The sequence below is a fragment of the Thalassophryne amazonica genome, chromosome 7 (genome assembly GCF_902500255.1).
Source record: "Thalassophryne amazonica chromosome 7, fThaAma1.1, whole genome shotgun sequence".
NCBI classification, from domain to species: Eukaryota; Metazoa; Chordata; class Actinopteri; order Batrachoidiformes; family Batrachoididae; genus Thalassophryne; species Thalassophryne amazonica.
In genome coordinates this window covers 18,479,458-18,492,147 of record NC_047109.1, presented here as the reverse complement: position 1 = coordinate 18,492,147, position 12,690 = coordinate 18,479,458, and the positions used below count along the sequence as shown (strand labels likewise).

The window sequence follows — 12,690 nt, the reverse complement described above, 5'->3', positions numbered from 1 at the left end:
TGGACATATTCACGTCTCGGCTGTCGTCTGCTGTGATTTGTTTACTGTTTTCCTCTGCTATGGGTTTTTTTTCTCCAGTGCTGCTGCGTGAGTTCAACACAGCAGCAATGGAGGTTTTTTCTTTTCCCAATTCTTCCCTTGTGTGTGCTTTTATATGTGTTCATGTACCAGGCCGGCTTATGTGTGTTGTGTGTGTTATGTGTGTGTTGTTGTTTGTTTGTCATGAGGCCGGTCAAGGTAGGGATGTACATCTGGAGCTGGTCCCGGGCGCCAAAAAGGCGACCTCTGCTCCTAACTGGCAATTAGGATGGGTAAAATGCAGTAAACACATTTCATTGTGCAGGGAACATGTTCCTGTGTGAATATGACAATAAACTCCTTTTGAATCCTTTTGAATCCTTGAAATCAAATCAAATCAATTTTATTTATATAGCGCCAAATCACAACAAACAGTTGCCCCAAGGCCCTTCATATTGTAAAGCAAAAGCCATACAATAATTACAGAAAAACCCCAACGGTCAAAACGACCCCCTGTGAGCAAGCACTTGGCAACAGTGGGAAGGAAAAACTCCCTTTTAACAGGAAGAAACCTCCAGCAGAACCAGGCTTAGGGAGGGGCAGTCTTCTGCTGGGACTGGTTGGGGCTGAGGGGAGAGAATCAGGAAAAAGACATGCTGTGGAAGAGAGCAGAGATCAATCACTAATGATTAAATGCAGAGTGGTGCATACAGAGCAAAAAGAGAAACACTCAGTGCATCATGGGAACCCTCCAGCAGTCTAAGTCTATAGCAACATAACTAAGGGATGGTTCAGGGTCACCTGATCCAGCCCTAACTATAAGATTTAGCAAAAAGGAAAGTTTTAAGCCTAATCTTAAAAGTAGAGAGGATGTCTGTCTCCCTGATCTGAATTGGGAGCTGGTTCCAGAGGAGAGGAGCCTGAAAGCTGAAGGTTCTGCCTCCCATTCTACTCTTAAAAATCCTAGGAACTACAAGTCAGCCTGCAGTCTGAGAGCGAAGCGCTCTATTGGGGTGATATGGTACTATGAGGTCCCTAAGATAAGATGGGACCTGATTATTCAAAACCTTATAAGTAAGAAGAAGAATTTTAAATTCTATTCTAGAATTAACAGGAAGCCAATGAAGAGAGGCCAATATGGGTGAAATATGCTCTCTCCTTCTAGTCCCCGTCAGTACTCTAGCTGCAGCATTTTGAATTAACTGAAGGCTTTTCAGGGAACTTTTAGGACAACCTGATAATAATGAATTACAATAGTCCAGCCTAGAAGAAATAAATGCATGAATTAGTTTTTCAGCATCACTCTGAGACAAGACCTTTCTAATTTTAGAGATATTGCGCAAATGCAAAAAAGCAGTCCTACATATTTGCTTAATATGCGCATGGCAGTGACAATAGATGGCAGTGTTCTATGCATTTTGGGTCAAAATGTCAATGGTCACCATTCGGTGTGCTGTAATTGGTCCGCTGATGGTTTTTGAAGTTATCTGAAAAGCTAATCCCCTAACAGCAGATGAGCAGAACTGTGCCCACCACTGATTTACATCAATTATGAAGAAATACAAAAGTTTCTTTCACCAAAACATCAAATCTAGGCTTTCATCTCAGACGTACTTTCTGGCAAATTGCCACTGACCTATCGGGTCTTCTTTTTAAAGACCAAAGGAAACTGTGCATTTGAGGTTGTGGCACCCAAACTGTGGAATGCACTGCCACTACACCTACGTTCTCTGACTCTGTTGGAACTTTTAAGGAGAAGCTCAAGACCTGTTTGTACAGACTCACTTTTAACTAATTTTATGTTATTGCTGCTTTAGTTTCTATGTTTTTATTTCTGTGTTCTTAAATTCCTGTAAAGCACTTTGTGATTTTATCTTAAAAGGTGCTTATACAAATAAACTTTACTTACTTACTTTAAGAAAATTCTCCACTACACCACTTCATCAGGAAGTTGGATTTTATATTTTTAATTAATTTATATCAAGTTGTAGAGATTTGCTTTCTGTTTGAGTTTAAGGAAGATGACTTTATACTTTATATCTAAACTAGTGTCACTGCTGTAGACAGCAAAATTAAGATGTCATTTAATCAACAGGTGCCTGCTCATCTAAAAATCACTGGAAAAACTTGTATATGTAAGAACCCCCCGAATTAAAGAACAAATGCCGCTTTTAACAATCTGGACGTCATTTCTGACATAAAATACAGTCGTTTACTCACCAATATAACTTTGGTGTGACTAGAAGTCCATAGTTCAAATGACGTGTTCAGTTCAAATCTGAGGCAAGCATTTCTCTTCTTCTACTAAGGTGGATTAGAACTCTTTGTGGTACACAGTAGAGCTGGGCGATACCGTGAATTTTGGTATTGATCCAATACCAAGTAAATACAGACCCAGCATCGCCGATATCGATACTGATACGATACTTTTTCATATTTAAGCTTCATAGAGTCAAAGGATCCAAAAGACCTAGGATAGAATTTCGCCAAACATTGTACATGACAACATAATACTTTATTATCACAATCAGCATTTTTGTTTAAAAAATATCACTCAACATAACTTAAAATCTCCTGAGGTAGAGGGCTGACAAACCACAATCAAGGGTGCGCTGCTCCATGTTGTGTGACACAGCGCAGCGCTGCTCTTACAGACAGAGAGTAGACTTTGATGAGTCTGTGTGCGCAGCAGTGAGTGCGTGTGGGAAAGAAAAAAGCTTGAGTATCGATCTTTTTACACGAGAATCGTTCAATATCAATACCAGCGTTGGTATCGATATTAGGATCGATCCGCCCACCTCTAGTACACAGCACAAACTGCTGGACAGGAGGAACCTATCAGTCAATGTGACTCATTACTTTCAAAATGCAGCTCTTTTCAACCAGATGTGTGGTGCCGTGACATGTCAATCATCTGTGTAAAGTCAGATTTCAGGGGAGTCCAGTGAAACCCCGGCCTCCACTCTAGCTCCACCCATGCCAGGAAGTGTTCAACATTTGACATTTCCTGTTTCACTGTGGGCTCAAAATGTGGCACTTCCTGTTTCAGTGTGAACTTACCACTGAGTTCCCACAAGATTCCATGAGATCTCATCTGTCAGTCCAGGAAGTGTCGATCCAGGAAGTGTTTTACAGTTGACATTTCCTGTTTCACTGTGGACTCATAATTTGGCACTTCCTGTTTGGGACTCCCTTGTACCATGAGTGAGCTTCGCTCTGCTGCGTGTCGCTTCGCTCATATTATTATTTGATAGGCTTTGCTATGCAGTTAAATCAATATGGGCTTATATGTATTTTATATTAAAGGATTGTTAACTGAGCGAGAGGTCTGTATGAGGAAATGTGTCAGTACAGACTGAACGCAGCGAGGTCCGTGCAAAAAACACAACCTTGTTTGTAAAGAAAATATGCATTGCAGACTGTCATGGGAAAATATCAGGCCGGGTATCAGCCAATCACAGTACACGTAGCATTGCAGCCATATAATAATAAATAGTATTAACTAGTTTTAGTATAAGAACAGTTAAAATTGACTTTATTTTTTTCTCCTCATTTGTCTATACTTGTCTATACTTGAAATTGTCTATACTGCCTATAGGCCGGGGCGGGTATGGGCTCATGAACCATTTGCGGTGGAGAACGCATATGGAATCCTCTCAAACCTGTAATGTATATATTGGGGATTGATGAGCCGCTGAATGCTGCAGCATCAGCTCAGCTGCTGATTTATTGCAGCTTGGAACAGATTGGATCCGTGTAATTTTCAACACTAATATTTCAGAATGTGTGGGTGTCAGGGTAAGTTTAATACTTTCCGGACATAATTTAATGTAAATTAATTTTACTGGCTCAATATCCAGGTCAGAACAGTATTTTAACAGGTATTTTGTGAGCTTTTTTCCATGTGTGTTCACTTGTGTATCCGCATTGAAAATGCACATGAAACATTTCACATCCGGGCCCTTCGTCAGTGTTTTTCCTGGTTTGGAGGTGTCATGTCGTTCTCCATGAAGGGATGTTCGTGTCGAGTAGGCAGCATTGGGACTGCGCTCTCTAGCTCTCATATTTGTCTCTGTGTGCTCCTCAGAAACCGTGAATGTGCTGCCAGACAGAGCTCCGCCCACCACTAGCCCCCAGGCCTGGACCGTGACCTCTGACCCCTCCACCACCCCCCAGTCTGCTATCACTGCCTCTGCTACAACACCTGGTGATGACATAATTCTGATTACATTTATTTGATGTTTGTTTTTGGAGTTTAGATCACGTTTGTTTGAATTACAGTATAACAACAAAACAAATTAACAGAAAATTGAAAATAAAATATAAACATCAACATTTAGGCTCTTAAAAATTATTATTATTATTATTTTTTTTTTACAGTGTCAAGGTTAACGGGATTAAATCGCGGTCCAGCAGCTGTCGTTGGTCCTGACAGGAAGTTGTTCCTCCCCTTGGACAGTGTGTTGCTCGATGGCAGTGGCAGCAGTGACGACCGCTCTATCGTGAGCTACCGCTGGGATGCCGTTAGGTTAATGTTTAGTGTTTATTTATTTTTTAAAGCGTCATAACCTTTGTTTGATAACAGATCCATTTAAAACTCACCTGTGCTACTACCCCCCCCCCCGCAACTCCCTCCAGTGGCCCACCTGGACTGAAGCTGGAGGACGTGGATCAACCAGTAGCTACAGCGACGGGCCTGCAGGCAGGGCGCTACACCTTCAGACTGACTGTGGCTGACCAGGAGGGGGCGACAGATAGCACCACGTTGAATGTCAGGATCATGGAAGGTGAAGGGTTTGGACCCTTATATGGATCCTGGACGGTCCTGGAAATAAATATATACATTAATTTCTTTTCTATAGCCACTTCCACCAATCAAGGGTCACCAGGGGGCTGGAAATATACTGTATTCATACATTTTGGTTTTGAAGCTGCTAAATTCAGCTCTTCTGAGATACCGCTGATGAGATCAGCTATAGAGGTTAAAAGCGAAAAAAAGTGCTACCAATAGGGGGTGCATGTGCTCCCATTCGAACAGTCAATCTCATGGTTCCACTTTCGCCCCACTGAACGCCACTGTTACCCTACGGTTACGTTAGCTACAAGTGGCAACAAGCCGCGACCTGCCGTTCATTTTCAAACAGAGTGGGCATTTTGTGCACTAAGAGACAATGGTCACTCTTCTGCCCACTAGGTGGGACCAAAATAGATGACAAGTCAATTTTATGCTGAACTAAAGGCTGAGTGGTGCAACACGGTGATTACCAATCAGAGTGAACAGCCAAAAACAGCTTATTTCTGTATAAATCTGTTTCTCATACAACCCCAATTCCAGTAAAGTTGGGACGTTGTGTGAAATGTAAATAAAAACAGAATACAATGATTTACAAATCCTCTTCAACCTATATTGAATTGAATACACCACAAAGACGACATTTAATGTTCAAACTGATAAACTTTATTGTTTTTGTGCATTTTGAAATGGATGCCTGCAACACGTTTCAAAAAAGCTGGGACGGGGCACTTCCTGTCTGTATGCAGCCACATCACCATCCTAGATGAGGCCAGTGATGGAGGTGTCATCCACAATCTTCAGGAGTTTAACAGAGGGGTTCCTTGAGGTGCATTCATTCAGATAGAAGAGCAGTGGGGAGAGCACACACCAGGGTCACCAGTACTGATTGTCCATGTGCTGGATTTGATGCTCCCCAGCCTCACCTGCTGTGTCCTGTTCATCAGGAAGTTGGAGGTCCACTGACAGGTGGGAACTGACACAGAAAGGTTGGAGAGTTTTTGGTGGAGAATGTCAGGGATGACGGTGTTGAATGCTGAGCTGAAGTCCACGTGCAGGATCCTCACATACAACCCCAATTCCAATGAAGTTGGGACGTTGTGTAAAATGTAAATTAAAAACAGAATGCAATGATTTGAAAATCCTCTTCATCCTATATTCAGTTGAATACACCACAAAGACAAGATACAGTGAGGAAAAGAAGTATTTTATAACACCCTTCGATTTTGCAAGTTCTCCCACTTAGAAATCATGGAGGGGTTTGAAAAAAAATCTGGAAATCACAATATGATTTTTTTTTTAATAATTTATTTGTATGTTACTGCTGCAAATAAGTATTTGAACACCTACCAACCAGCAAGAATTCTGGCTCACACAGACCTGTTAATTTTTCTTTAAGAAGCCCTCTTATTCTGCACTCTTTACCTGTATTAATTGCAACTGTTTGAATTTGTTACCTGTATAAAAGACACCTGTTCACACACACAGTCAATCACACTCCAACCTGTCCACCATAGCCAAGACCAAAGAGCTGTCTAAGGACACCAGGGACAAAACTGTAGACCTGCACAAGGCTGGGATGGACTACAGGACAACAGGCAAGCAGCTTGGTAGAAGACAACAACTGTTATGATTATTTATTAGAAAGTGGAAGAAACACAAGATGACTGTCAATCTCCCTCGGTCTGGGATTCCATGCAAGATCTCACTTTGTGGGGTAAGGATGATTCTGAGAAAGCTCAGAACTACACAGGAGGACCTGGTCAATGACCTGAAGAGAGCTGGGACCACAGTCACAAAGATTACATTAGTAACACATGATGCTGTCATGGTTTAAAATCCTGCAGGGCAGCAAGGTCCCCCTGCTCAATCCAGCACATGTCCAGGGCCATTTGAAGTTCACCAGTGACCATCTGGGTGATCCAGATGAGGCATGGGAGAAGGTCATGTGGTCAGATGAGACCAGAATAGAGCTTTTTGGAATCAACTCCACTTACCATATTTAGAGGATGAGAACAACCCCAAGAAAACCATCCCAACCATGAAGCATGGGGGTGGAAACATCATACTGTGGGGGTGCTCTTCTGCAAAGGGGACAGGACGACTGCACCATATTGAAGGGAGGATGGATGGGGTCATGTATTGCGAGATTTTGGCAAACAACCTCCTTCCCTCAGAAAATCTTTGGAGGGAGCTGAAACTCCAAACCTGAAAGATTTGGAAAAGATCTGTACGGAGGAGTGGACCAAAATCCCTGCTGCAGTGTGTGCAAACCTGGTGAAAAACTACAGGAAACATTTGACCTCTGTAATTGCAAACAAAGGCTACTGTACCAAATATTAACATTGATTTTCACAGGTGTTCAAATACTTATTTGCAGCAGTAACATACAAATAAATTATTTTAAAAAAATCATACATTGTGATTTCCTGATTTTTTTTTTTTTTTTTTTAGATTATGTTTCTCACAGTGGACATGCACCTAAGATGAAAATTTCAGACCCCTCCATGATTTCTAAGTGGGAGAACTTGCAAAATCGCAGGGTGTTCAAATACTTATTTTCCTCACTGTATTTAATGTTCAAACTGATAGACTTTGTTGTTTTTGTGCAAATATTTGCTCATTTTGAAATGGATGCCTGCAACACATTTCAAAAAAGTTGGGACGGGGCAAGAAAAGACTGGGAAAGTTGATGAATGCTCAAAGAACACCGAGCTCATTTGAAATAGACACAAAGTGAAAAAGTGCTATTTTCTTATGAGTCCACATTTCAAATTGTTTTTGTAAATCATGGACCTCATGTCCTCCAGACAAAAGAGGAAAAAGACCATCCAGATTGTTAAAAGTGCAAAGTTCAAAAGCCAGCATCTGTGATGGTATGGGGGTGTGTTAGTGCTCATGGCATGGGCAGCTTACACATCTGTGATGGCACCATTAATGCTGAAAGGTACATCCAGGTTTTGGAGTAACACATGCTGTCATCCAAGCAACGTCTTTTTCAGGGATGTCCCTGCTTATTTCAGCAAGACAATGCCAAGCCACATTCTGCACGTGTTACAACAGTGTGGCTTCGTAGTAAAAGAGTGCAGGTACTAGACTGGCCTGCCTGCAGTCCAGACCTGTCGTTCATTGAAAATGTGTAGCACATTATGAAGCACAAAATATGACAACAGAGACCCTGGACTGTTGAATAACTGAAGTCGTACATCAAGCAAGAATGGGAAAGAATTCCACCTACAAAGCTTCAACAGTTAGTGTCCTCAGTTCCCAAATGCTTATTTAGTGTTGTTAGAAGGAAAGGTGATGTAACACAGTGGTAAACATACCACTGTCCGAGCTTTTTTGAAACGTGTTGCAGGCATCCATTTCAAAATGAGCAAATATTTGCACAAAAACAATAAAGTTTATCAGTTTGAACATTAAATATCTTGTCTTTGTGTTGTGGCTGGGGTGCCTGGCTGGCTTTTGTTTCTGTCCTCTGTTTTCTGTCTTTTGTTTTTCCTTCCAGGTGGCATGCGTTCAGGACTGAGTGGATGTGTGGCTGAGTTATTAGGACCTCACCCTGATCACCTGAAGCTTGTCATGTGCAGCTCGTCAGGACTCACAGCTGTGGTGCATCTTTATGGATTGGGGCATGGTTGCATTTAAGTCTGGAGTACACAGTGTGTATTTGCCAGAGACTCGACCTTGTGACCAGACGGGTGAGATCGACGTTTAGAGAACCATCTCATCATCATGGACGCAGAGACCGTACCAGGTTTGATGCCATGGTCTGTGAAAGAGGAGGGGGTGAGGTCTCACGCTCGTCAGCACACTTCCTGAGGTACTTTAGGTTTTGTGACTAACATGAGTACAGTCAGTAAATGTGGTGTCCCTCACACCTTATTATATTGAGCTGTTATGTTAGTCGTTTAATCAGCTTCCACTGCAGTGGAGAATTGAACTGGGTGTTCCATGCCTGCAGGGTGGGAAGCTGATTGGTGATTAAGCCAGGAAGTGTTTGCTGTTTATTGTACACCTTGAGTGGTCTCTCTGTGTGTGGAGTGGTGGACTCACATGATGGTTTCTTCTTTCACAGACTCGGATGGTCGCGGCCACCTGGGGGGTGTCGGCGGGGTCCTTGGGTCCGAACTGTTCTGGCTCCGGACCGTTTGTGCTACTGGGAGCGCACCGTTCTTCCACCTCGCCAGACCGCGCACTTATTTGTTATTAATTAGCACTCACTGTTATGTCATTAAATTCTGTTATCCATTGAACCGTGCTCTGTTTCCTTTTTGCTGGGGCCTGTCAAACGCTGGTCGGTTCTCTGACTGCGTCCGACACATAACACTTTGTGGTGTATTCAATTTAATATAGGTTGAAGAGGATTTGCAAATCATTGTGTTCTGTTTTTATTTACATTTTTACACAACTTCCCAACTTCATTGGAATTGGGGTTGTATTTTGTAAAGGGCCCTGTGACAAAGTAGTGTCCGGTCCAGGGTGTCCCCCGCCTCTTGCCCTGGGACTGCTGGGATAGGCCGCACCCCTCTGTGACCCTTAATTGGAGTAAGTGGGTATGGAAAATGGATGGATGGAAATTTTGTTAAGGTTAGTGAAAAATAAACACTTTGAAATCTAAAAATGCAGTTTTTGTAACCAGATAACACCTCTGAAGTGATTTAGACATCGTACGGAGATGTAGCGTGCACACCTCGGGAATTGCTTGTTGCCGTCATTTGCAGATGATGTGACCACAGTGTTACGCATGACATCTGATTTATAAAATCCTCCACAAATACAACACGGATGATCCCAACAAAGTACTTGTGGTGGGTAAACTAAAGGTTTTATTGTTTTCAATAAGTGGATGATGGAACATTCGGTCACCACTCCCCGCGAGAGCAGCAGCCGCACACCGCAGTGGTTCATGCTGTCGAAGGTTCAAGGGTTTTCCTGTTTTTCTTCTTATCGCAGCAGTGTGGACAAACCAGATTACAGACTATAGCATTAAATTATTGACCATCAGATGGATGGTGCAGATGTTAGCTTCATTTATTTACCGTGTGACGTGAGAAAGAATGGCGCTACATGGTGAAGTGTGTGTGTCAACATCCGGTAAGAAGTCGGCCATTTTCTACGTTAGACAAACGGAGATCTGAGAAGCTCCTGATGGTCACGCATCTTAAAAATGTTAACTGTTAAAAACGTCTTCTTTTTTTCCTCCACTGCAGCCAAAGCTCTTCCGCTGGTTGCTCACACCAGTGGGACCCACACCCTCATCCTGCCCAACAACTCGCTGGTCCTCCGAGGCTCCGTAACCCACGGCGAGCAGACAGATGTTCACTTCCTGTGGGTCCGAGACGCCCAGAGCCCGGCAGCTGGGGTCAGTCCAGGCCAGAAAAAAGATGTCAAATGAAATGGTTAAATTTGTCGGGATAACGAAGAACAAAATGAGTCAACTGTCTGATTAACTGCATGTCACATAATCCATTTTTATAAAGTCCTGCTCTAACAAAGTCAAGTAAATTGATGTTTTCTTTCCAGTGACACAGGACCGGATGGACAAATGTATTTTCTGCACATATATACTAACTTGTGTAATATTTGTACTGACTAAGTTAGCTAGCTAGCCTTCCAGTGACTCACAGCGCTAACTAGTTTGACTAGTTAGCACCATTGCTGGTGAATCATCCTGCAAAATTAACACTGATGGTTTGACCACAGAATGATTTTACTTTGTTCTTGTTGAGAAGATTTTAAAGCATAGACCCAGTTTCGGGTGATTTTCTCCTGGTGGTGTTTGCAGGATGTTCTGTACGGTTCCGACACACAGGCCTCACTGTACCTCGCAAACCTGGTTGAGGGAACCTACCTGTTCCAGCTGAGGGTGACTGACACTCTGGGACGCTCCAGCTCCGCCACCGCCACCATCAAAGTTCAGCCAGGTACAGGAGGAAATTAAAAAACAAATTCAAATCTGAAATGACGTTCCTGATTTTGTTTTCTAGCTAGATAGAGTTCTTTATTTTCATTATGCACACATACAACAAAATTCTTTTCGGAAGCTCTTGACAATCAAAGGCTTAAAAACAAAAAATAATAAATAAATACACTCAACAAAAATATAAACGCAACACTTTTGGTTTTGCTCCCATTTTGTATGAGATGAACTCAAAGATCTAAAACTTTTTCCACATACACAATATCACCATTTCCCTCAAATATTGTTCACAAACCAGTCTAAATCTGTGATAGTGAGCACTTCTCCTTTGCTGAGATAATCCATCCCACCTCACAGGTGTGCCATATCAAGATGCTGATTAGACACCATGATTAGTGCACAGGTGTGCCTTAGACTGTCCACAATGAAAGGCCACTCTGAAAGGTGCAGTTTTATCACACAGCACAATGCCACAGATGTCGCAGGATTTGAGGGAGCGTGCAATTGGCATGCTGACAGCAGGAATGTCAACCAGAGCTGTTGCTCGTGTATTGAATGTTCATTTCTCTACCATAAGCCGTCTCCAAAGGCATTTCAGAGAATTTGGCAGTACATCCAACCAGCCTCACAACTGCAGACCACGTGTAACCACACCAGCCCAGGACCTCCACATCCAGCATGTTCACCTCCAAGATCGTCTGAGACCAGCCACTCGGACAGCTGCTGAAACAATCGGTTTGCATAACCAAAGAATTTCTGCACAAACTGTCAGAAACCGTCTCAGGGAAGCTCATCTGCATGCTCGTCGTCCTCATCGGGGTCTCGACCTGACTCCAGTTCGTCGTCGTAACCGACTTGAGTGGGCAAATGCTCACATTCGCTGGCGTTTGGCACGTTGGAGAGGTGTTCTCTTCACGGATGAATCCCGGTTCACACTGTCCAGGGCAGATGGCAGACAGCGTGTGTGGCGTCGTGTGGGTGAGCGGTCTTCTGATGTCAATGTTGTGGATCGAGTGGCCCATGGTGGCGGTGGGGTTATGGTATGGGCAGGCATCTGTTATGGACAAAGAACACAGGTGCATTTTATTGATGGTATTTTGAATGCACAGAGATACCGTGATGAGATCCTGAGGCCCATTGTTGTGCCATACATCCAAGAACATCACCTCATGTTGCAGCAGGATAATGCACGGCCCCATGTTGCAAGGATCTGTACACAATTCTTGGAAGCTGAAAATGTCCCAGTTCTTGCATGGCCAGCATACTCACCGGACATGTCACCCATGAGCATGTTTGGGATGCTCTGGACTGGCGTATACGACAGCGTGTACCAGTTCCTGCCAATATCCAGCAACTTCGCACAGCCATTGAAGAGGAGTGGACCAACATTCCACAGGCCACAATTGACAACCTGATCAACTCTATGCGAAGGAGATGTGTTGCACTGCATGAGGCAAATGGTGGTCACACCAGATACTGACTGGTATCCCCCCCCAATAAAACAAAACTGCACCTTTCAGAGTGGCCTTTTATTGTGGGCAGTCTAAGGCACACCTGTGCACTAATCATGGTGTCTAATCAGCATCTTGATATGGCACACCTGTGAGGTGCGATGGATTATCTCAGCAAACGAGAAGTGCTCACTATCACAGATTTAGACTGGTTTGTGAACAATATTTGAGGGAAATGGTGATATTGTGTATGTGGAAAAAGTTTTAGATCTTTGAGTTCATCTCATACAAAATGGGAGCAAAACCAAAAGTGTTGCGTTTATATTTTTGTTGAGTGTAAAAGCAATACTTTTGTTTTTGTTCCCATTTTTCATGAGCTGAATTCAAAGATTGAAAACATTTTCTTTATGCACAAAAAACCTATTTCTCTCAAATATTGATCAGACATCATGACTATTGCACAGGTGTGCCTTAGGCTGGCCACAATAAAAGGCCACTCTGAAATG

The 12,690-nt window shown here is 42.9% G+C and overlaps 1 protein-coding gene across 2 annotated transcripts in view; it reads left to right on the top strand.

Annotated features, from left to right (window-relative positions):
• Window positions 1–12,690, top strand: part of si:ch73-215d9.1 (dyslexia-associated protein KIAA0319) — a 53,079-nt gene that overhangs the window by 19,248 nt on the left and 21,141 nt on the right. For both annotated transcript variants that reach the window (XM_034173928.1, XM_034173927.1), the window contains 5 exons: window positions 4,106–4,225; window positions 4,399–4,546; window positions 4,657–4,805; window positions 10,018–10,175; window positions 10,599–10,737. In XM_034173928.1, the coding sequence (XP_034029819.1) occupies window positions 4,106–4,225; window positions 4,399–4,546; window positions 4,657–4,805; window positions 10,018–10,175; window positions 10,599–10,737 (714 nt within the window). The remainder of the gene's footprint in view (window positions 1–4,105; window positions 4,226–4,398; window positions 4,547–4,656; window positions 4,806–10,017; window positions 10,176–10,598; window positions 10,738–12,690) is intronic.